The sequence below is a fragment of the Mirounga angustirostris genome, unplaced genomic scaffold (genome assembly GCF_029215605.1).
Source record: "Mirounga angustirostris isolate CCGP_5_RB_7025 unplaced genomic scaffold, mMirAng1.0.hap1 SCAF_13, whole genome shotgun sequence".
NCBI classification, from domain to species: domain Eukaryota; kingdom Metazoa; phylum Chordata; class Mammalia; order Carnivora; family Phocidae; genus Mirounga; species Mirounga angustirostris.
In genome coordinates this window covers 46,969,839-46,995,983 of record NW_026991721.1, presented here as the reverse complement: position 1 = coordinate 46,995,983, position 26,145 = coordinate 46,969,839, and the positions used below count along the sequence as shown (strand labels likewise).

Here is a 26,145-nt window from a genome sequence, read left to right as displayed (position 1 = left end):
ATACTGTCATGGAATGAGACACGAGGATATACTGTTAAGCAAATAAAGCAAAACAGATAAAAGATATAGAACATACAACTGTCTAAGAAAAAGGGATTAAAAAATACACACATGCACATTCACAAACTTTATTTTCTTGATGTGATAATAAGCCAACATTTTAATTTTAAAAATAATGGTTACCCATGAAAGGAACAAGGTTGAGGAGATAGGGAGGGACAGAAACTCAACCTCTCTAAATATACCTTGTCCTAATAGATTTGACTTCAGAATCTTAGAAATGTTTCACATAATTATACAGTTACATCTATATGATTAATACAAAATTAAATTTAAAAAGCAACCCCTACCAATGGAAAAGCAAAATGAAACAAATAAACCTGTTTATCATGAAATGGCATAACCACACAGAGGGGAACAATTCCAAGTGAGTTCAAGATCTAGGATTTTAACCATGCGTCCTCAGTGGTATATACTCTAAGGACAAAAAGACCTGAAAGAAAATATCTTGAACTGTTACAGTAATCATCCTGTCAGAGGCAGTGTGAGAACTGTTATTCTAAGGCTGCTCTGTGGGTTTTAGGGCATAAAGCAAATGAGTAATTGTACTAGTATCACTGGGTCTGAGATTTGGGGCATGAGAAAAAGGAAATAGAGAAAGATTAATGAGGTAAAGTAAAATTTTTACAGTCCTGAATGATAAATGGAAGTATCAGTGTGAACAATTCATGGTGGATTTTATCTTTAAAATTTTTTCTACCTCTGTTCTGGAAACCTGACAAAAGTGATACATCAACTGCATTATCTGGCAACACAGCTTATGGTAAAAGTGACCCCTGACTGATAAATTCCATCTGGCCTGGGAATTCTATGTATGAATTCTAAGTTTCTAGTGGAAAGCCACAACTTTGGGCATCCCTGAGTGGGGGGACTCTTCACTTGAAGAGACCCTGAAAGTTAGGTCCATGGAGTTGTTATAAGAAAGCCTGGTCCCTGCTAAGGCTTCTAGGTCACAGCAGGTCCATCAGGTGCCTGACATGAGCCTTTTTCCTTATACTGGAACTGGCCTGGAAGGTCCTGGACCACTATGTGGACTGCTATCGAGGATTAATTCCCCTGAAGAGGAATGTCTGATGCTGACCTGCTATGAAGCCATATTTTCTGTCCTGTATTCATCTAAGTGAACGTCATGCCAAGTGTGGCCTATCGAGTAGTCTTGTCAGTCAAAGTGTTTGGTGGAGCCTAATATATAACTCCCTGTGGGCACTACACAATTCACCACACACACACACACACACACACACACACACTAGTTCTGTCCACTGAAAAGCCTAAAAGCAATGACCACCCACTAATAAGGAAGATTCTTATCACCTTAGGTGTGGCCTCTAAATATAACTTCACATTAATAATAAGCAATGCTTCTCGAAGAAATGGCTAATTCCTGGTGTGGGCAGGAAACGCACAAGTTGTGCCTGGAACGCTTATACCAGAAAGCAAGCGATGGTCATTGTCAAAAGGTCATATCTAAAGGACTAGGAGACCATCTGAAGCAGCTCCACTCTCAGAGTTGGAACAATTGGACCATCAATGATAACAGTTGCAAGGGCCTAGAATATACTGAATATATTTAAACTTATAATAATATTCAAAATATAAACAAATTTTAGTAGTTACTTTTGGAAGATACTAGGGAAAGAACTCATTTTAAAAAGTGAGAAATTTAAAAAAAGGGAATCAAGCATTTTTCTTGCTGTCCTATGAGAACTGTACCTCAGAATATCAACTAGGAAGTATATTTGCTAAAAGGAAAAACAAAAAAACTGAATCTGACCAGGCCTCTAAATTTACCTGCAAATCTGCAAGGAATACAGGTGATGGAGGAATATGTCAACGAATACTACGGTGACAAAATAACAAAATTCAGACTTGAAAACTCTGAAGGATAAACATATGCTTTAACAAATAAATTCAAGGGAGAAAAAATGGAGGGATAACCTACAGGCAAAAGGAGAATTAAAAGACACAAAATCCAATGAGAATATATGAGCCTTATTTGGATTTTTGATTTGAACAAATTTTTAAGAAATGTCTGAGTCAATCAAGGAACTCTGAACACTGTCTAAATTTTTGATGCTATTAAAGAACTTAATAATTTTTAGGTGTGAAAATGGATTTGTGGGGCGCCTGGGTGGCTCAGTCGTTAAGCATCTGCCTTCGGCTCAGGTCATGATCACAGGGTCCTGGGATTGAGTCCCACATCGGGCTCCCTGCTCGGCAAGAAGCCTGCTTCTCCCTCTCCCATTCCCCCTGCTTGTGTTCCTGCTCTCGCTATCTCTCTCTCTGTCAAATAAATAAATAAAATCTTAAAAAAAAAAAATGGATTTGTGGTTAGGTTCTATTTCTTTAAAAATCCTCTTTTGAAGATATACACAGAAATATTGAAAGATAAACTAATACAACATCTGGGATTTGCTTCAAAATAATCTGAAGACAAGGGGAGACAACATAGAGGGGGAGCAGATAAAATAAGATTGGCCATGAATTGATAATCATCGAAGCTGAGAGATGTATACATGGGAGTTCATGATACTGTTTTTTCTACTTTTGCTTGTGTTTGAAATTTTCCATAATAAAAAGATTTTTTTTTAAAGCCAGTGCCTCTTTCATACTGAATGGACTAATTATCTCCCATCAAATCTCCATTTAACTTCCTTAGAATCCCAAGGAATAATGCTTTGACTCAAGTTCTCAAGGGCTTTCTGTGGAATAGAAAGAAAGCCCAACTCCTGAGATAGGTGTTTTCAAGTGCTTCATGACAAACATTCTCCAGTGTGCAAGAGGGTTTTCAGGAGTGGGCATAGAGCACTAGCTCATAGAGAGGCAGATACTTAACCCAGCAGCCTGAAAGAAAAGTCCAGCAATTTGTTACAAAGCAGCACATTACACTTACATGCTGTGCAACCTTGGGCAAAGAACTTCACCTCTCTGAGCCATGGTTTCCTCATATGTAAATTAGGAATCATTACACATAAATTTCCTAATATGATTCCTGGCACATGGGTGCTAGCTATAATGCTTACTATAAGTGTTTACTTAGCTTAATGTTAACCATAATTTGTGACTTAACAATGTTTCTGAGATTCTCTACCTGGATTTCCAAAATTCAAGTCTTACTAGACTCTACAGCAATGTTCCTTTATAGGAAGAAAACATTTTAACAGCCATATGTTATTAACACTTTTCATCACACTACAGGGGTTTTTAACAATCCAATCCATGTCACTGCAATCCCATTGTTAATGGGCATGTTTGTCACCACAGAAAATCATGGGTTGTTTTCTGCTTTCCCCCCTTACTAAACAGGGGTTCTACTCTCCCACAAGGTGAAACAAACTGCAGAATTTCCCTTAGTGGATTCTTTCTTAAGTTAGAATTTCTCAAGTCAGCATGAATGTAAGAAGAGAAGTCCATTTTTTTTAGGCAATAAGCAATTACTTTAAGAATAAATTCTTTATTAACTTAAGAGATAGGCTTTACTTCTAGACCAGCAGTTTCTATGATTTTGTAACTAGATTTTTTGGGTAATGTTTAGCAGCCCACAGAACTTTCATGGCAGTCTACCTTCTTCCCTAGAGCCTTCATTGACAGAAAAATCAATCAGCAATATTTTCTACTTTACTTTTCTAAACCATCGCCTTGAGATATGACCTATTTCATTTTCTCTTCAATTTCAGAAGGACCGAATGTCGATTTCATGAATTATATGGCTGTAGACTATGTTACTGGAAGGTACCAAGGCACAAGCACTATGTGATTATAAATTCTCCGATGGCCACAAATCAATTTCCTTCCTCATTAGTCCTCACTTACCCACTAGCACAGTGATGACCTTGTTGCTGGCATATTGTTCTATCTCCCGCAGCCACTCAGGAAGGCAACGGAAGGATTCCTCACAGGTTATGTCATAGGTGAGGATCAAGGCATTGGCGCTTCGGTAATAACTCTGGGTAATGGACCGAAATCTCTCTTGACCTGCTGTGTCCCAGATCTGAAGCTGTAAAGGTGTAAGACAAAGATCAGGTTGGAGAAGCAGAAAAGAAAGCATTGCCTTGCTTTATAAATGGAAACACCTCGCTCAATTTCATGGTTATTTTCTGCCCTAAAAAACAAACAAAAAAAATTTTTTTTAATGCGGTAGATCTGATTATGGAGAGGGGCTTGCTTTGTTTTGGGGGGTTTTTTCTTTATTATATTACCTAAGCATTTCTTTTATTCTTAAAAAAAACAAAAACAAAAAACTTATTGTGAGGCGCCTGGGTGACTCAGTCAGTTAAGCAACTGCCTTCAGCTCAGGTCATGATCCCAGGGTCCTGGGATGGAGTCCCACATCGGGCTCCCTGCTCAGCCGGGAGCCTGCTTCTCCCTCTCTCCCCTTCCCCTCCTCCCCGGCTTATGCTCTCTTTCTCTGTCAAATAAATAAATAAATAAATAAATAAATAAATAAATAAATAAATAAATAAATAAAATCTTTTTAAAAAACCTTACTGAGCATTAATTATGTGTCAAGCTCTAAGCATTTTACATGTAATGTACTCATTGAAGTAGGTACTATAACTATATCCATTTCTCACACGAGGAAACTGAGGCACGGAGAGATTAATTAAGTCGCTCAATGTCCCAGAGCCAATTTAACCAGGCATTGTGGTCCCAGAGCTTGTGCTGGTAACCACAGTGACGTATTACAAACGTCGGGACAGAGCAAGCTGTCATTCTGTGATTGCTGCCATTTCAGTCAGCAACTGGAGCACGAGAACATCCAACCTCAGCCACCTTTTCCAGTTCAAAACTCAAATGAATCTATTAAGATATTATCTTTGTTAATGAAAACAGGAACAATGCGTGGCAGATAAAATAATTTCCCTCCACCACTTTTAAGCTCTGAGACCATGGGCAAGTCACTTGATCTCTGGGTTTCAGTGGTTTCTCTATAAAAAGACATTAGTAATATCCAAGCCTACTGGAAGTTCATATTTTCTGAAGTCATCTACCAGTTCTAAGACCTAATAACTGATGGTTCTAATAATAAAGAAGAAAATAAAAAACACTTCTCCCCAGATTTCCCTGCACAGAGCAGAAGACTGCAAAGAGAGCCATACTCCAGAGCCTCCTGAGTGCAGAACAATGCAGAAGGCCCTGAGAAATAACATCAACAATAGTAAGAATGCTCCCTTCTAAACTGCATAAATGTCATGTCACAAAATGCATTCACACCATTAAGAGAACATCATTTCCTCAAGGAAAACCTTCTGGAACGTTCAGATTAGGCCAGGTTCCCCATCCCCACATTTTCTCTTCGGCAACCCACCCTGTAATTCTGCCTCATGGCACCTGACACACTTGAATCATTTATTTGTAATAATATGTTTGATAACAGTCTTTTTCACTAGACTGAAAGCTTCATGTAGGGGAAGTGGTCCATTTTACTCACAGAATCCCCTACACCAAATAAAGTGCCTACCTGGCAGATAGTAGATGTTCAAATATTTATTGCGGGTCTGATTTAATCTTTACAACAACCCAGGGAGGTAGGCCAGTTTATGCCTCCCCTCCATCTCCTAACTGGCTACCCACAAGGCTGGGGATCGGACTCCAGGCTTTCTATTCCCAGTTGAGGATGCAACCCACCACCATGCTGCCTCTGCCCCCAGAGCCTGATTTTAATAGACATCTGCATCCAAAGAGGATGAGTTAGTTGGTGTCACCCTCTGTTCATACCAGTTTAGCTGAGAAGACTAATGAGGGACCGGTGGTCCCTGTCCCCAAACAGTGGCACAAGGCTCTCCTTTGATCTGAAGTCGCAGCTGCTCTTTATGAGGTACATGAAAGTCTGTGTGTGCTGAAGGCGACCATACAGATGTTACGGCTTTTGCTGGGACAAAAGCTATTTCTCTGCTCTGCTTTAAACCTAGGGACATGGTTCCCCTCTGCCAGGATGTGTCTTAGAACAACAGACTATTGTTTTCATACCACAGTGAGCCTTGAAAAACACTTGTCATTGAATTTAATACTGTCAATCATTAGAAACCACAAACCACCAGCAGCTTCTCTTTCCCACTGACTCTGCAGGACTCTGAGAAAGCCCGCAAACTACTTGCGAAAAGAGACTTAAACATCACCGAGAAGAGAGGTTCAGTAATGTTAAAGAACAAGGACAACGATGAGACAACTGTGTCCCTGGTGAAGCTTGGGCAGCTCTGTCCTCTTCTACGGAAAGATTGAAGACGTTGCTCCTCACATGTCTCCATGTTGTGAGGCCTTTGGATTAATGGGGTCAAAGAGGGTCATTCTAAATCTTGGTTCCACATACATGGCTAGAAAGAAACTCAAGCAAATTAATTAGGACTCATTAATTTAGGAGATTAACCAACTCCTCCTGTTTAAAGATGAAGGTCCAGAGGCCTAAAGCGGTGAGAGAACAGGAACTGTGCTGTGGATGGGGAGAGGAGTGAGACACAAACCTGGTTCCTGAGGAGCTTGGGGTCTCGTGGCAGCATCGGAGGTTAGGAAAAGATGGATTTTAGCTGAATGTAATAAGCGCTTAACAATGAGGTTATGGTTTGCAGAAAATGGAATAAATGTAATCCCTGAACCTGGGGATTCAGAAAAGAAAAATAAGCCTGTTCTGTAACGGCGAGGACCATTTCTTAGTCACCCTTATTCATGCCCAGGGCCTGACGTATCAGAGGCACTAACACTTGTGGTCGAAGGAGTGAACTCACACAGGTATGTATATATGGCTAGGAAACCCAACTTCAGGAAGCAAAATGCCTGCAACAGCAGTTACCTTTACTCAACTCCTAGGGGTGGCGATCACCTCCACCCTGCTGGAATCACGGTTACAAGTGGCTCTTTCTGCCAATGCCTCCTGGATGCACGCACTCCTGTCTCCTTCTTACTCCCCCTCCCTAGCTCCTTCTCCCCACCTCAGTGCACTATTTTTCTGAGCTTTCTGGTTGGCATTGACATGGATTTCACACCCTGCTTTGTTTTCCAGTGCCCCTAGCTCTCCATTCACTATTGTATTTGGTGTGGATGTCTCTGCAGAAGGAACCACTCTGAGGAGTCAGGGCTGGAAGAGACCCTGGGAGTGCTTCTGTCCCCCACTCGGGAGCCTCACCCTACATACTTCTCGGTGTATCTCTGAAATGTGGCAAGAGCAGGCTGGAGTTTCTCTGCCCTTCCCGAGGCATCTGAAGGCAGGAGTGCAGGTACATCCAGGAGAAGGATGCAAAAGACATGGATTTAAACTTGGGGTGCTTAGGTTGGGATCTAGCTGGAAATCCGATGCCACAGTTTTCATTGTGCTGCTGATCCGAGGGCCACTGCTTCTTCCCATGGGACTCAGCTCTGAAAGACCTGAGAGTGGAATTTCACTAACTCTGAGAGGCAGGTAGAGCACAGAGCCAAAGATCAGCCTCCCTCCCCTCCTTCCACGTAATTCAGTCCTATTCCATATTTCTTCCCATCACCTTCCTCCTGTCCTTGCTTCAAAGTGACAGGCCTGCTGTGCCTTCATCCCCCTCTTCTCTCCTGACAGGGGAGACCCCAGGGAGGAAGCAGATGCACCCACTCCCAAAACTGGTTCAGATCCCGCCTACCTCCCTTCCTAACTGTGTAGCCATGGATAGATAAGTGGCTCAATCTCTCTGAAACCTATAAAAGGAAGGTAACTTACCATTTACCTCACAGGGGTTACAGTGAGGACTAAGTTAAATATGACAGCTCATATAAAAGCACGTAGCAGTGTGACTGACATATTAGGTGCTCAATAAACACTATTTCCCTTCTCCGGTTACCAGATATACCATGGTTCTTACAGGTACCAAACTGTCCAGAGGCTACAGAGGGAAAGAGAGCGCTCAAGGATCCTTCCTGGACCTCCCATTTAGGATCTCTCCCTTGTTACAAATAGGGGATACAGTGGGAGACACAATAATTCCAATAAGTGATCCATATGACCAAATGACCCATAACGAATGTGGGAATCAGTAGGCTCTTTCATGGAGCTACTGTTCTCAAGAGGTAGTACTGCTTATTGGCCCAACTCAGGAGTTCCTGAAAAGAAACTTCTTCCTTGTTTTCACATCACCTCTGACATGACAGGAGACAGGACCCACTTGCCTCAGACCTTCTCTCTGTCTTTCCATCAATAAATGCAACACCTACAAATGGAATAGAAGAACTCTATTCGGAAATAAGTCACCATGGCTGAATATATTATTTTCAATGTGGGTTTCAATTAGGAATTAATAAGCGTTATGAAAACACTACTTCCTCTCATCACAATGAAAGCCTTATTGAGCACTGAGCATCTTACCTTGACTTTTTCACCATTAATCTCCACCGTCTTAATCATAAAATCAACTCCAATCGTGGCTCCTTGTCCTGGGGGGAAAAGACCCTAAAGATGACATAAAGGAAAATAATTAAGCAAATCTTTCAGTTAAATGAAATTCTCTCCCCTCTCCCCGCTCACCACACACCACCAGCCCCTTCCTTGGCTGAGTTGAGATTTAGAGTCATGGGAGCCGTGTTGAATTTAATTTTGTATGTATGCTTTGAGGGGAGGAGGAAGGAGGGAGAAAGTAGGAGCGAGGAATGCTAAGAGAGGAAAGAGTGAAAGGGGGACGTGAAAGGGGGAGGAAGACAGAGAGGGTGAAGGAAGAGAACTGGGAAAGGGCAGGGACGGATTTCAAAGACTGAAACAGAACTCAGACACAAGGATAAGACTGAGGAGCATGAAGCCGCAGGGATGAAATCAGGATTGTTAGAAGAGGAGCAAAACGGATAGGTGCTCCCAGAGAGGTACAATCCAGGAAGATTAAAACTGGTTATCAGTCTAGGGCATGGACAGCCATGGGAGTGGACCACCGACATGAACAAACAAGAACACGCTTACAGGAAACATGAGCGAGGCAGTGAAGCTTTTGAATTTCCCTCTGCTCTGAGGGTGAGAACTATTTCCCTTAATGCAATGTACCACATATATGTAATTACATGAAATTGGGGCCCTTGACCCTGGGAAGATCATGGAAAAAAATAAAATCATTCGGGAGAAAGTCAAGTAGGAACAGCACTAAATCAGGAGGCTGGAGGATCTCTATGTGGCCTCAGGCAAATCAGTCCCCCTCTCTGGGCCTCGAATTCAATGAGCATTTCAAAAGAAAACAAAATAAAACAAAGCTGTACCTCAAACTGGATGCTGAGCTAGAAAGATAGGATTTTAGGAAGATTACATGTACAATGTAGGTTACTGGTATATAATATTTCCTGGAGGCTTAGGGAGGGACCTGGAGGTAGGAAGGAATTCTAATAAGGAAGAGTTCTTCACCTAGTTTCTATTCCCTTTCCACTGATATTCCTGAATTGCCAGAAATTAAAGTAAAATGGACTCTATTAGCTCTGGCAGCTAAGATTGGGGCATCTTTAACTAAGTCTGTTCCCTAACAAGCGAGTTCTTTAATTAAAGTTTGAACTTAAAAGACTGAGCTTCAAACCCACAGAAAATATTCCACTGCATGTCCGCAAAAGATGTAAATATAAACATTCATAACTGTACGTAAAAATATTGAATCAATTTTCCTCTATTTTGGTTTGGCTCAAACACAAGGCTGCCAAGTTTCGAGTTTATCACTCCAGCTGTTTTGCAGTCTAATAAATGCCAAAAAAAAATAAAACAAATCCTTCCCAATGTCTCCCTCATCATTTTGTTCCCCAACTCCTCATGCCTCAAAAACAGCTGAATCCAATTCATTTTAACTGCCTGCTAAACAACAAAACCAAGCATAATACTGTCTAGGGAATGTGACTCTTGGGGGGAGTTAAGGGGCTGGGGGGGGGTAAAAAGTAGAAAAGAGAGGGGTGGTGTGCTTATTGGTAGAAATTAGTCTTCAGAATGGAAGCATTTTTACCTTTAAAGACAAAGGTTTTTTTTTTTTTTTTAAAGAGAAAAGCCAGATTCCTATGGTCTCAGAGGTTAGGCCACCAAAAATAAAAATGATCAGGCTAAAAACCAGGAGACGTGGGTTCTAATCCTAGCCTTGCCACTAACAGGATGTATGATGCTAAGTAGTCATTTAGTCCCTGTAGACCTCAATTTTGCATCTGTATAACGGGAGGAGTAGACTGAATAATCTCTAAGGGATCTTTCCTTAGATAATAAGACAAGGTCAAGGGAACTTTTGATAAAGAGACTAAAAACTCCTCCACGTCTCTGCAGGCTTGTCTTCCTGCCAAAAGCAGAAAAGATTACTGCTAGGTGGAAGTAAAGCCAGCTGGAGTTTCCAGTATCACGGCACGGCGGCTGACTAAGCGAGGATGCCTGGTAGCATCTTACTTTTGATTTCACCAGGCCCAGGCTTAGTAAAAAGCACGAGTTCCCTTCTGGGTTCGTTAACCGTGGCATTTCCAAAGGTGACTCTCTGCCCTAAAGCGGTCTGTGTTATCCTGTCCAGTTTTGCACAGAACCACAGACTGTCAGCGTTGGAGGTAGCTTTGCAGGTCACCAAGCCTCTCCTGTGTGGCAGGGAGACAGGGAGGCCACACAGCAGAGGGAACGGAACCCAGGTTCACAGGATGAGCCAGGGCAGAGCTGGGACCAGAACCCTAGTCTCCACACTCCAGCTGGTGCTCTTTCCACAGCACCCAGCCGTCTTATGCCTTAGTGGGGCTAGTCTCAGCGTTCCCAACTAGCACTTTATGAAAATGCAAGATGTATGCACGATAATCCTGAAAAGGATGCCATTCATATTTTTCCAGGGAAAACACAAAAGAAGGTCAACTTCAGAATGATTTCTCACTCATTTCTGTATAAAAACAGGCATATAATCTCTGGCAGTAACTCTCGAAAGGGCAGCCCCAAAGGGGACTTGTACTTCGATCATACGATAAGGACTCAGTCCAGAGGGAACATTTAATTTCGTTCAGATAGTCCTTCACTGTTCTCGTTTCATTCCCATTTAAGAGACTTAAAAACATCAGCATATTTGGTTCTAAACCAGAATGACTCACTCAGTTGCCTAGGAGGATGTGAGAGGGCATAGGAAGGGAGTTTGATTGGTTTAATTTGTATTTGAGGGTTTTTTTAAATTAATATTTAGGTTTAGTCTGAAGTACAGATTCATTTGTTAACACCTTTAGATTATTGATTGATAATCTATTTTAATGTAATAATCTGATTTTGATAGTATTCACTGAAAGCAAACCATTTGCTCCTTTCATAAAGGAAGCACACAAGATGGGGGAGGCTTGGTGGTGACCCCAGAGCCAGACTCCCTGGAGATGGCTGAAAAAACTCTAGCCCAGGCTATAAAGTCAGCGCACTCTCAAAGGGCACATTAAGAACCAGCAGCTGAGAGGCCAGCACTGGGCCCAGTCCTCCATTCTCTTATGCCCACCTGACCCCACAGGTTAGACTCAGAAACCCAACCCCGGACTTCCAAGTTCTCTTACCTGAGTGAATCGTCGGACTAGGCACGTCTTTCCCACACCAGCATTGCCAATTAAAACAATTTTAAACAGGAAATCATAATCTTCCATACTCATTTACGCAGCTGCAAGGCAAACACAGGCAAGAATGAGATGGGACCTGGTCAGACTTGCCCACAGCGCTCAAGCTGCACCAGCCTTGTCTCCTCAGGAACAACAGATCTGACTCATGTGAAGAGCAATTTAATGCTTCCCTCTGGTGATCTCGACACTGAGAGAGGAACACAGGTGTTTGGTCACAGACGAACTTTACTCCTTCCCAGTCACCTCATGCCACACAGAGTATATGACACAAATGTCCTTTCACCTGGTAACCTTTATTCTTCCAAGTCGTCAGGTCACTCCTATGGTTAAGATCTGTTTTCTTTCAGCATGGAAAGGAGACTACAAGCCTATGTGCAGATAAGCCGGGGGTTCAAGGAAGCAGAAACAAAGGGGGAGCCCATCCAAAGCTTTAAAGCCGTTTATTTGCGTACAGTGTATGCCAAGGGACCGGGAGACTGAACAAAGGGGAAGGAACTAGGAAGAAACCTTTCAGTCCCCTGCAAGTCCTGGGCGTCTTGGGGTCTTAACGGTGGGAGTAATGGCCATCTTCCCCTTACCACCAGCCCGTGGCTACACACCTTCTGCCAGCCAGGCTAACCCTGCAGCACCTCCCCAAGTGCCTGTCTGCTCATTCCTATGGGCTGTGGCATGTGTCACATCCTCTGCCCAGGAGGCCCTCCCTCCCACCCCTTCTGTGCCACCAAGTCAATCCTGGTAAGGCCCAATGCAAGCAACTCTTTCTCTCTGACTTTTTCACTGCTCTTCCCCAAATAAAGTGAAACACTTTCATCATTCCTCTGTCCTAAAACTTTAAAGGCCTGCCTCATCCTTGAGGAAAGGGATTATATTTTTCGGCTCTATTTTCCCAGCCCACGCATGGGACAGTTATATTTAGCAAATGTGTACTCTGTAGAATTAAAGAGTTAATTAATAGGCCTATTGCTGAAGCTTAGGCCTTAGTTTCTCCAATTGTGCTAAAAAGAATACCACATGCTCTGTCTACCTCAGAGAACAGTTGTAAAGACTTTAAAAACTGTACAAAAGAGCCTTGGCATCCACAAAGCTCCATCCTGGTGAAAACCATTATTATCTCTTGAGTACCTACTATAGTACTGTGCTAATCGTTGTAGGAAATATGGAGATGAGCCAGTCTCTGCCCTGGAGACTAATGTGAGAAAAGCTAAAAACCACCACAAAGTTAAATACAATTCAAACCAGCAGTGGAGCTCATTTCATAAGGTGCAGGCAGAACAAGCCCGTAGACTCTGGAGGAAGAGGAGAAGGACAACCAGCGAGCCCAGAAGGGAAAGGGTGCTTGGGAGAGCTGGAAGAAGCCCCCAGGGTCACTCCTACCAGCAGAGCTGAAGCTCAAGTGTCTGCAGGGTCACAGAATCGAAAGAGAGCCCAGTGCACGGAAACCAGTCAAGTAGCTAGGGGAGCAGATCCCTATGTGCACAGATGATTTCTGTGTGGGTTTTAACTTATCCTTGGAAAGATGACTGACAACCCAGCCAAAATGCCTGTGGCAGCTCATGGGGTTCTCTCTCAGTTCGCTGTGATTGTGAAGGAAAACAGTTCTCGGTCAAGAATCTGGGGCCATAAGCAGTGTTGAGTTCACTAATATGCCAGGCACTATACTTGACACCTTAGGGATATTTCCATTTGTTTTTATAAGTCTCTGAGGCTGGTATTTATTACTATGTTACCTAGTTTACAGGTAAGTAAACTGAGGGGAGCCTGAAGTCGTAAAGCTAATAGCCAGGTGTCACCGAAAGAACTCTAGCCTTGGAGTTGGAGAAACCTAGATTCAAATCCTGGTGCTACTATCTTCTAAGTCTATGCCTCTGGGTAAGCGAAAATTTGGGGGGGTCTCAAATTCCCCATCAACAAAATGGGGCTAATAACACCTTTACCACAGAGTTGTGATGCTTGAAGGGATTTCTGTCCCCCAAGGACAGTACCTGGTTCTTAGTCACCCAAACTCCTCAATATGACCACGGTTTTCATGGTCTGGCTTCCGCCTTCACTGCCAGCACCTACCTCTCACCACTCTGCTCACACTCCGTGCTCTAGGCTCACTGGATTTCTTTAGTTCCTTAAATGCCATAGGGCGGCTTTCCCCTTCAGACTTTCACAAATACTGTTCCTTCTGCCCAGAACACAGCACACAACCTCCCCTCAGCACCTCCAGCCCAGCTAACTTTGAGTTCTCCTTTCAATTTCACTTAAACATCACTCTCTAGTATGCTTCTTTGACCTGGGAGGAGGCCGACCCCCTGCTATAAGCTCACATGATACCCTTCCCCATCCTACAGTCATACTCAGCATGCTTTACTGTACTTATTTATTGACATCTGTCTTATGCTCCAAGCCCATCCCTCAGCACCCCATCCTACACACACGTTCACACACACACACACACACGCACACATGTGCATGACCGGGAGCAGCATGGAAGCAGTGATGTGTCTCTCCGGTTGAGTCCGCATCCTATCCCCTCCCCATTATAGTCACTGTCATCCTTGCCACTATCATCATCATCCTCATCTCATTCTATATTATTAACTCATTTAATCCTCACAACACTCCTAACAGGTGGACACCATTAGCATCCTAACTTGATATATAGGGATACTGAGGCACAGGAGAAGTTAAATAAGAAGTCGTTAAGGTCCCACTTAGCTGGTGGAGCTGAAATGCAAACGCACGTAGCCGAGGTCCAGCCCCGGTGGACGTCCTTGACACACTACCTGTGGTGCCTTTCCCAATGCCTGGCCTGTGGCAGGAGCTTAAGAAAAATCTGGTGAATTGAACGATAAAGGGCAAGCACGCAATAAAATGTGATTTCCTTTTTCTCTTCGCCTCTGGCTTCACATCCAAAACTCTTTCCACCACATTGTAGTAGTTTAAATAAGAATCAAGGACAGACTCCGGATGAAAACTCAGGGACGTGGTATGTTAATTACAATTCAAGAAAGCTGTTAAAAGTGAAAAGAAAAGAAAACTCAGGGAAAGGGACAAGGATAAGCAGGAGGACGTGAGGCTCTGTGGGCCCCACATGGACCACAACTCACAGCTGTCATTAGCCAGTGAACACGGGAAGCATAGGCCTGGACAGCATCCTTCTGTGCTTAGGTTGTTTGCCACACATTTACTCCTCCATCTTTGGCAGAAGTCAAAGACATAAAGCAGAGCATTCAGAGGAGAATGTCCAAAAAGAAAGGCCTGAGAAACAGGGCTCCTAAGCAGTTTACAGTGCCCGAATTCTGCACCTTCAGGAAAAGGGGAAGAGTTACTTGGTCCGAGTCCGTGCTCACAGTCACGTCTCATGTGGTTACTACCCGGAGAGAGAGAGCCACAGAAGACGTTAAGGCCCTCCTCATTTCTCTAAGAAATTACTTTATAATGCTCTGTTGAATGTTTTGGGCTTTTTTGTTTGTTTCTTTGTGTGTGTGTGTGTGTGTGTGTGTGTGTGTTTAATAAACCTCTGGGGAAAATGTTTGGTCTCTTTAAAAATGCAGACCGTCTGTGACTAAGGCTGGACTGTAAACTCTAGGTTACCTGCGGTGGTTACTGTTCTGTTTCTAATAGGAATCACATGGCTCAGTGAAAAGCTCACAAGATGCTCTGAAAACTATGCTCTGAGGAAGCCCTTCTGATCGGGAAGTAAGGTAACAGCTCAGGCATCACCAATAACCATGGGATAAGACAGCATCCCAGGAGGGGGAAACCATTCAGAATCAGCTAGTGACATGCTAAATTGACAACAAAGGTCATACTTTGTCTGGGGAGCAAACATGTCATAAGATATGCTACTGACCAAGCACTATTCTAGGGATTTTATATTCTATCATTGTTAATAGTAGTAATGAACCGACACTTATTCAGTGCTTATAATATGCCAGGCACTCTTCTGCATATACTCATTTAATTCTCACAACAACCCTATGGGGTGGGTATTATTACCATCATTATCCCCAGCTTACAGAAGAGGAAACTGAGGCACAGAGAAGTTATCCTGAAGTCACACAGCTAGTCAGTCTTAGGACCAGGATTCAAACCCAGATCCGTCTGACTCCAAAGCCTGGCTCCTCCTAAAATAGGCTGCTACTGTCCCCTGCCCGATGGTAGTCAGCACTGTCTTAAGAGCTGGAGGCACAGATGAATGGAACCCCCAGCCCCTGTGAGCTGCAATATTCTAGAATCTCCCTCCTCATGAAGCAGCATACCTGCACTGATAGGGCCACACGCTGATTCCAGATCATACAAGCACTGCTCCTCATTGTGCCCTCCGAGCCCAGGTCTCTTTTAGGAGCTGGACGCTGACTTGCCCCCAGATACCACTCCCACAATTCATTCATCCATGTAACTAAGTACTGGGTACAAGGGCAATAAACAGGAAGACTACTCAGATGAACCAGCAAAACCCCAAATATCAGAATTACCACAATAGCTCAAAATAAATGGACATATGAATAAGATTCAAAAAAGGAAAAATAGATGAAGAAAAGAAAAGAATGAGTTTGGGGGGTGCCTGGGTGGCTCAGTTGGCTAAGCGTCCGACTCTTGGTTTTGGCTCAGGTCATGATCTCAAGGTCTGGAGATGAAGCCCTGCGTTGGGCTCGGCACTGAGCATGGAGCCTGCTTGGGATTCTCTCTCTCCCTCAACCCCTCCCTCCCCTAAAAAAAAAAGAAAAGAAAAAGAAAAAAATGAGTTTAGAAAAGATATAGGAAACACGATATACTATGAAAAGAAAAAAAAATTCTAAAACAATGTGATTTTCGCAACATGAACTATTTATCAAAGTGACCTTTTAAAAAACATGACACTGTATTCACTGTTGCACATCAGTACACTTTTCCCCTCGCCCTTCAGGGCTCAGTATAACAGATAAAGTCAAGGATTCTGGCGAATAGAGGCCTGATCCCCTCCCCCAGCCCTGCTCCAGAAAATTATATTCTGGGGACTTGTCCTTGTTCAAAAACCATGTGTCCTCACTAAATCCTTTTTCCTTTCAGGGTCTCAACCTTGAACAGTAAACTGAAGGGGCTGGGTGAATAGGCCCCATGGTTCTTCTAAGGACAGCGTGTGCTGCCATTCTCTCATACCAAAGAGGCAGCATGGGTACTGACATCAGGTGACCTGGGTTGGGGGTGCCTGGGTGGCTCAGTCAGTTGAGCGTCCAACTCTTGGTTTGGGCTCAGGTCATGGTCTCATGGGTCATGGGATGGAGCCCCACGTTGAGCCCCACATCGGGCTCCCCTCAGCAGGGAGTCTGCTTGAGGATTCTCTCCCTCTCCCTCCCCCACTCTGTCTCTCTCTCTCAAATAAATAAATAAATCTTTAAAAAAAAAAGAGAGAGAGACCTGGGTCTGCTGAGGAGCTGTATCAAATTTCCTCATCCATAAAATGGGGATAATAGAATCTATTATCACTGAGCTGCTTCAGAAGCAAATAAGATAATACATGTAAAGTGACATTTAAAAAAATAATCAAATGTTATATTTGACAAGTCATATATGACAAGAGTTATATATACTGATTGCAGAAAATGCAGCCAAACAAAAAGAAAGAGAAAATCATTTATAATCTCTTTCCCTAAGCAAATCCCCTCCTGGGATAATTATAGTTAACATTTTGGTATACATCCTTCTAGGTTTTTTTGTTTATATACATTCATCTGTATGTGTGTAGACTTTTAAATGTATGGATTTTAAAAACCAAAACAATTATAACATACAATTTTTTTTTTGTTTTCTATAGAGTGGTATTTTCCCCAAACCCAAAAATCAAAACTCATGGTCTAATAACAGAACTGACTACCAAAGACCCTCAGCATTCCTTCAACATTTGCTCCTATGACCCTACATACTCAAGAAAGGGGTGGCAAGAAGATAGCTTCATGGTGATATAACTTCAAGAAATACTAAATACTATAACTCAATCTTAAAGACTTAAAAGTCCAAAAAATTCCCATAATGAAGAAAACTGGCTTTGTTTAACCTAGGATTTACCAAATGTGATTTTAGCTGAGAATTCTTTTCTTATATCACACCTCTTAACAAAAAAATCTCTAGCTCCTAGGGCTCCACGAAACATCAGTATAGTAAATGTTATTTTATAGCACTTGAAACCCGGGTTGCCACCCAGGTAGGGTTGCTACATGAAAGAAAAGAAAATAAAGGAAGAGAAGGGAAAGGAAGTTTTGAAAAAGGAAGGGGAATGAAGAAAGAGGACACCCAGATAAATTTCAATTTCAGATAGCAACAAATACATTTTAATATTATAAGTTTGTTCCAAATATTGCATGGGACATATGAATAATTTTTTAGTATGTAAGTGTAACCCAAATATTGCATGGGACATACTTATACTAAAAAGTTTATTAGTTGTTTATCTGAAATTCAAATTTACTGGGCAATCCTTCCCAGAGAAAATCTGAGTAGTCAGATATACTACAACCAGAGGCCCTAAACACAATCTCATGCCTACCTAGAAGTTGTGGAGGGAGACGGGCAGGGCATGAGAAACAAGATATGCCTGATGAATCCAAAACCGCAAACGGAGGAATAAAAAAGGGCAACAAGTAACATTTGAAGAACGCATTTACTGAGCTTGCGTACTTTAGAATCTAGGCCAGACTCCAGGGACCAGGCTCAGACTGGCATAGAACAGGGTTCTGCAGGGGAGTCTCTCCCTTCTGGACAGTCTCAGAGCACTGTGGCCTTTCCTCTACATCCATCTCCACATAAGCACCTGCCTGGTGGAGGGGGATGTGCTTTACCCATCTGCTGCCCCGACTGTCCTTAAGGACAAGGACCATGCTTCAACAAGACACTCGTGCCAGCATATTCCAGGGCCACGTTCAAGTAGACACTGAATTCAAAGTGTTTGATCTTTCACTCTAACAAGGTTCTGTCTCAGGAAGCTCATTAGTGCTTAATTACTAGAAGGTAATTACTAAACATTACTATAATCAAGTGCTGCAAGCTCACTTGCTTTACATAAGCTGCTATTTCATGTTATTGCAATTTAATTATTCTCTTTGGCCAGGGATGTCAAACACCCACCTGTCCCATGGCTGCTCCTCACTCAGCAGGCCATTGTCTCCAGCATTCTGACCCAGACCTTTACCGTGCACAAAATGTGGTCACAGACATGATCTCATCTGCAGCTGCCAACAATCTCATGAGCTGCTTCTTATCATTCATTATGCAAGAGAGGAAACTGAGAGTTGAGGTAATGAAGTGTCACCCTAAGTCCCACACTAGTGAGGTGCAACGTGGCCTCTCCATCCTAGCCACCGAGGATGTAAGGAATTTACATTCTATCATTGTTAATACCCGTAATCATAACTGACGCTTACTCAATGCTTATTATGTGCCAGGAGCTCTTCTTCATGTCTGTGCTCATTCAGACTTCACAACAATCCTGGGAGGTGGGTACTGTTATTATTATCCCCAGCTTACAGAAAAGGACACTGTAAGCTTCCATCAAAATTACACAGCTAATGAGCAAAACTGCCAGGATTCAAACCCACACATCTTTCTGGGAAAAAATCAAGTTGGAACTCTATCTCACTCCTTATACTAAAATAAATTCCAGATGGATTAAAGATTTGGATTTTGAAAAGTGAAAACATAAGAGTACTAGAAGAAAGCAGGGTCTATATAAAATCTTAAAGTGGGGAAGACTTTCCAAGAATTACTCAAAATCAAGGCCATAAAATAAAGAGATTGACAAATTTGACTAAATAAATTTTTAAAAACTCTGCATGGCAGAACAAGAAAAGATGAACTGATTAAAATATCTGAAATACATATAACTAAGGGCTAATTTCCTTAAATGCTTAAAGGGTTCCTACAAATCAATAAGAAAAATTGAGGGATGCCTGGGTGGCTCAGTTGGTGAAGCAGCTGCCTTCAGCCCGGGTCATGATCCCAGGGTCCTGGGATCGAGTCCCACATCGGGATCCTTGCTCAGCGGGGAGCCTCCTTCTCCCTCTCTCTACCTCTGCTTGTGCTCTCTCTGTCAAATAAATAAAATCTTAAAAAAAAATAAGACAAATTGAATAAATCAATAGAAAAAAATGGACAAAGAACACGAGCAGATAGTTCATAAGAAAGGGAATAAAAATGGCACTTACATATTTTTAAAAATGATCAGCTTTACTCCTGAGAGTAAATTCAAACTCCAATGTATAATTTATAATTATAAATCATAATTTTAAACAATTAAGATGATAATTATAAATTACAATTTTAAACAAGATGATAATTTATAATGAAAACTATAATGAATTCAAAATCAGAAGCCATTTTTCATTTCAGATTGGCAGAGTTCATTCTGTGAAGGAGAGGGTATGGAGAAAGGCCGGTATACCACTGGTAGGAGGTAAATCAATGCAACCTCTATGGAGGGCAATATTGATTAAAAACTAAAAAGACTATTACAAACCCTCTGACCCAGCAATTCTAATTCTCAGTATCTATCCTACACTTAAACATAATACACATGCACAAAGACACATGTAGTAGGATATTCATTACAACAACGTCTGTACTAACAAATATGAAAAACAACCCAATAGTCCATCAGCAGGAAAATGGTTGTAATATTATGAAAACTATACATCAATATACCATGCAGCCTGCTATGGACATCTGCAAGATGCATTAAGTGGAAGAAGCAAGGTGGAAAATGGTGTGCATAGTATGAAAAGGGGGCATTTAATTATTTATCTGCATATGCATAAAATATCTCCAGAAAGAGACACAAGAAAACCAGCAACAGTGTTTGCTTCTGGGGAGGCTGTCATATCTAGCTGTAGGAAGGAGGGTAACCTCCAACTCAACAAATTGTATTCTGACCTTCCTCTCAGTCTGCAGCAGTGCGTGCAAGGCAAGGCAAGACAGTTTTCCTAATACAGTGAGAGAAGTCCTTATTTAAAAAAAAAAAAAAATCTGTTTGGGGTGCTCTGTTTCAATCTTTCAGTCTTTCTCTTTCTCTGCTCTGATGCACCCCTTTGCATGACAGGGAAGGAATGTCCCAACCAGCCTGTAGGGCTGCCCTTCCCAGCTCACTGTGCGTGCCACGGCTTTCTCTATTAAACCATGTCCCAGCCCAGTAAGTCCCTACATGGTGGACTCATTCTTTCATACCAACTTCCCTCAAAACCAAGCCTCCATTGCATGGCAGCCAAAAACAACGGATAGAACCATAGTCTGTTTATTTCACCAGTAAAAACAAAACTCTCCCACATATGTATCATGAATCATAGCTCAGAAATTACTCACTGCCCTCCGACACAGAATCCTCCTGAGGGGGAGGGGCCTATCTTTTTCTCCCCATTTCACAGAAAAGGGATTTGAAATCAAAAGAGTGACTTGCCTCAGGCCACGCAGCATGTGAACAACAGAGCCAGAAGAACACACACCCGGGTCCCCTGACTCTAACTCAGAGCTGCCACCCAGACAAACGAGGTCTGCAAGTATAAATCCCTACTGGGCAAGGTTGCAGGCATAAACACCAGAGGAGGCTGCCATGGACCCACAGGTGGGAGAGAGCTCAAAAGCAGCCCCGGGGAATATTTTTTCAGACATGTAAAAAAATAAATAAATAAATAAAGTAGGCCTGAGAGCTCCACAATAAAACATTTCCTTTTATTCTTCGCATATATCACCTTTATATCTTCCTATTTTCCAGAAACACGCAACAGATGTGGGATACCAGGCAAGTAAGGAAAATGAAAGTTAATCCATGAAACAGCATTTCATCGGCACTACCCGAGGCAAATGTCTGAATTCTTTTGTTGAAGACATAGTGGTCTTTCCCCTTCCCTAATGAAAAAGCATCCCTGCACTGAGCACAGATCTGATTTTCCTCAGAGGTAAGAGGAGGAGAGAGGGTCCCCATTCGGTCAGCTCCCCAGGCAGTACTAGTTTGTTTTACACCATAGCACTCGGGCCCAGGTGCTTGACAAAGAGTCTCGGATGCGCCAGGAAATACTGGCACCTTGTTTCCTGAGGGAAAAGAAAGATACCTTTCCTGCTCATTAATCCCTTTCCAAGATGGGGAGCTTCTTTATGCAAAACACGTTTGTGGAACTGCTCTAAAAAAGGTCTTTCCAGACCCAACTTGCTGTTTCCGTCTTCTGCACAAGCAGGCCGGGCTCCCTCGCTGTCCCTCTCCAACAATAAACAATATCGCCCTCAAAGTGCTCCGGGGTTTGTTCCAATGCCCGCCCCGTTGTGTTCTCTAAGTTGGAGACTGCGTCTAATCTCTCCTCTGCAGAAGCTTTCTTGTGCCTGTTTGGCTGGACCGGAAGGGCCTCCTTATCAGCATCCTCAGCCTCCTCCCCCAGGCAGAGCACGCAAAGCAGGCTTGCCAGACAGCCAGGGGGCAGGGCTGCGGCCCACAGGTGGGCTCCAGCACTTCCCTAGCCTTGGGGACCCACAGCCTTTCAAGGACAGAGGTGTCTCCTTCCCAGCCAGAAGACTGTCACTCCAGGCTGGACCCTTCCTTCAGCTGTTTAAACAGATTCCCTCCTCACTGAAAGCATGAGAAAAAGGGAAAGGGCAGCAAGTGTCCACGTGGTCTGGGACTCAAATGGATGAGAATAAAATGCAGGAATTCTCCCAAGTGTGTGCCAGGTCCTCACGAGAATGACTATTTGTTGCGGGCCTATGTATTTTACACACACCGGCCATTTCACCCTTGAAACAGCCTGGGGGGGAAGAGGGGATTTCTTAGTTACTGTTACTACCAATAAGCGTTTACACCTATAAAGCAACCCAGGTTTGCTAATGCTTCCCTGTAAATTGTCTTACCTGCATCCTGGCAAATTCCTATGTGAAACTCTCCCTCAACATGGCCCCTCAAAACACACACACACACACACACACAGCATGCCATAAGCCCTCTGTCACCAAGGCCTGCGAGGTTCTGTCAGAAACGTAGCCTGAATTCATCCTTGGCACCACCTTTGTCCCTACCGCACTAAGCTGGCTCAGGCCCAGCCCGAAGCTCCACTGTCACCCAGCCAGACTGCCATGAATTTCTAAACAGGTGAAGTATAGCAAGTGGCACACATTCCTCAACAGCAAGTTTTCAATATTCATCAAAAGCCTTAACAATGTCCATACCCTTTGATCCAACAATTCTGCTTCTGGAAATTTTCCTAAGGAATGATGCCAAGATGTGTACAAAGATTTATTCCCAAGAAAGTTCATTCCAGTATTACTTAGAATTGGCTCCAGAATGGAGAGAGGAGTAAAACCTCTATACAACAGAGAAGAGGTTATATTTTTGTTTTGGTTTTTCTTTGAGCCACATGATGTAACATTATGAAATATATACTTGGAAGGAAATATACTTTTTTTTATTTTTATTTTTTTTTTAAGATTTTATTTATTTATTTGACAGAGAGAGACACAGCGAGAGAGGGAACACAAGCAGGGGGAGGGGGAGAGGGAGAAGCAGGCTTCCCGCCGAGCAGGGAGCCCGATGAGGGGCTCCATCCCAGGACCCTGGGATCATAACCTGAGCCGAAGGCAGACGCTTAACAACTGAGCCATAGCAAGAATGGTAATTGACAACATAGGCCTTTTTAAGTTTGTTTTACTGGAACTTTTATTAGGAATCTCAGATTGGACTTTTTTTTTTTTTTTTAAGATTTTATTTATTTGACAGAGAGAGACACAGCGAGAGAGGGAACACAAGCAGGGGGAGTGGGAGAGGGAGAAGCAGGCTTCCCGCTGAGCAGGGAGCCTAATGCAGGGTTCGATCCCAGGACCCTGGGATCAGGACCTGAGCCGAAGGCAGACGCTTAACGACTGAGCCACCCAGGCACCCCGAAGGAAATACATTTTTTAAATGCTTACCTTACCTCTGGGTAGTGGGATTATAGATAGCTTCTTTTCTTCTTTATATATTTATATCTTTTCTAAATTTTCTTCAATAAACATGACATTTAGAGATAATACACCTTATTAAAATATCATAGAGGCTCGATACTCTGAGGGAAACATGGGACAGACACATACGTACACAGCTAGTGACCATCCACATTCAATTTGCTCTTCTAGGAAACAGGCTCTTACTAGGTACAAACCAAAAGCCGTAACAGAGTTCAAACGTTTCATGCAGCGAGCTCACTGCTGGGAATTTACTTTAAGGAAAGAACTGAACTCAAAATGCTAAATGAACAAAAATGCTCATTACGTCTTATCTAAAAGAACTGGAAACAATCCAAATGTCCAACAAGGGATCGTTCAATATGGAACATCAACACCATGGAATGCGGGGCAGCCATTAGAAATGCCAATTATGAAAACTATGTGGAAATATGAAATAATGTTGACAACAGGCTATAAAATAAAGAAAATACACAAAGCTGCATTTCTCAGGACTGCAGCTATGAAGAATAAGCATGTATGTGAACAAGGACTTTTCAAAAGGAAGAACACAGGGAGCTTTTTTATTTTTTAAGTTTTGTCCTTTTTTGTTTTTTTTTACAAGTTTTTGACATTTTGTGTGTACCACAGCCACATTTTTTAAAACATGAAAAACACAGAAAAGGGGAAAATAAATTACCAAAAGGAACACAATCACTGTCAGCATTTTGATGTGTTCCTCCCTCTTTTTCCTAGGCACTAGGTGGTTTGGTTTGGTTTTTATCACTGTAATCATGTCAATGTTTTCTTTAAAGCAGTTACAAAATCATTTCAATTTTTTTTAAAACTCAGTGAACTTCCCATAAGACCTGCAAGAGAACACTGCAGTGGGTTTTCTCAAGCGTTATCAGGAGAATTTACCTAACAGAATGTCTATTTGTAAACAAAAAAACGGGCCTATTGCGCCATTGTCACAACAGATGGATTGATCAAAGTTCCTCAACACTTGCAGAGACTCTTAGGCCTATTTCAGTAACCATAAGTCAGGAGCAGGGAGAATTCTGTGCTACCAAAGCTGACACTGTTGGAAACTGGAAGCAATTTTACCAGAGTTTGAAAACAAAAAAATACAACAATGTACCAAGCTTTCACAAAAAAGCGTGAAGGGAACAAATCCAGTTGGCCGTTAGGCCCAGAATATTTAACCTCCTTTCTATCTCTCACGTCCTTTTTCTCCTGTCCACCTGTCCTGACCTTCATTGGGGCCAACCTCTCCTACCTTGGCAGTAGCTGCCCCCATCCCACATCCAGGCCACGTGGACTCCTTCCACAGAGACACAGAGACGGGGAAAATCACCAAGCAGCGCATGAGCTCTGCTGCCCCCTCCGTGAGTGTGGGCCTGGAAAGAGTAAGAGGGGAGGCTGAGTCTGCTGTCACTATGGAGGGGCTCAGTTTCTGCAGGAGTGTGACGCTTTTGTGCTTTTTGAACAACAGGGCCCCTCAACACAAACCGACTATTCATCTCGTACATGCATTCTACCAAAGACTGCCCTCTGTTCCAAGGCTAGGGGAAAGGCTGGGGCCTTGAGCTGAGTGAGACATGAGATGCTACTGCTTGCATAGCAAGCCTCACTCAAATACTCCTCACTTCAAGGACAAAGGTAACTGCATTCTTTCGCCTTAGAGGCTTTTAGAAGCTAACCCAGGTACAAGATGCAATGCAACTCCACGGCAACCCATCCAAAGAACCAATCTGACCTCGTCGTTCCCACACTTACATCTCCTCAGGGGCTCCCGGCTGCCCAAAGCTGTGAGCGGAAGTCCAGTGCCCCAGTGAAGAGAGCAAACTCTGGAGCCAAACTGCCTGACTGAGTCCTGCCTCTGCCCTTTATGAATTGAATGGCCTTGGGCAAGTTCCCTATCCTCTTGGTGCCTGCGTTTCTTTATTTGTAAACAGGGATAGCAACAGTACCCACCTCATAGGGTCGTGGTGCAGAAGAAAGGGATCAATAAAGAACAAAGAAAAGCCCTCGGCACAAAGGAAGCCCTCGGTAAGAGTTATGTGCTATTCCTATTATTGCTATTGTTGGAGAAAGTTCAAATTCTCCAGCAGGGCATACAGAGCCATCCATGACTCAGGCCCCATCGGTGACTCAGGCCCTGCTCCTCTCTCTAGTTTTGTTTCTTGTGACCTTTGAATGACCACTGCCACTGTGAGCATGCAGCCACGCCAGGCTCCCAGAGTGCAGACCCCAAGGCAGCTGCACTCCTCCACACCTTTACTCACGCAGCCATTCTCTCCTTATTGGCTGGTGAGCAACCATAGATCTCTGAAACCTTCCTTCCCCCTCCAAGTGGATTAGCCACTCCCTCCTTTGTGCCTCCTCGAAGTTCTATTAAGACTCTCTTCATAGACACTTTATTATGCTCATTGATTTATGTATCCTACTTCCCCCACTAGACCTTCAAGACAGAGGCCCCTATGAATTCTTAACTGTATCCCCATTGCCTGCCATTCAGTCGACCCTAAATATTTATTATATAAATTCAAAAGAAATATTGATCAGAACACACAAAGCTGGAAATACTTTTCAGAGAACCTAAACACCAGGATTTAGAAATCAAATCCCCAAACACTTTGACTCTAAGGAGAG

General features: G+C 42.9%; 1 protein-coding gene across 6 annotated transcripts in view; it reads right to left on the bottom strand.

Moving 5' to 3' along the window:
* The window catches only part of RAB30 (RAB30, member RAS oncogene family), an 84,423-nt gene that overhangs the window by 10,256 nt on the left and 48,022 nt on the right, over window positions 1–26,145 (bottom strand). For 2 of the 6 annotated variants that reach the window (XM_064576826.1, XM_045894523.3), the window contains 3 exons: window positions 11,515–11,615; window positions 8,381–8,464; window positions 3,874–4,057 (listed from right to left, as the gene is read on the bottom strand). In XM_064576826.1, coding sequence (XP_064432896.1) covers window positions 3,874–4,057; window positions 8,381–8,464; window positions 11,515–11,607 — 361 coding nt within the window. In that variant the 5' untranslated portion in view covers window positions 11,608–11,615. Of the gene's footprint in view, window positions 1–3,873; window positions 4,058–8,380; window positions 8,465–11,514; window positions 11,616–21,638; window positions 21,959–23,478; window positions 23,924–25,269; window positions 25,292–26,145 lie in introns of those variants that run through there. The other 4 variants (XM_064576829.1, XM_064576827.1, XM_064576828.1 and 1 more) reach the window with 4 other exon arrangements.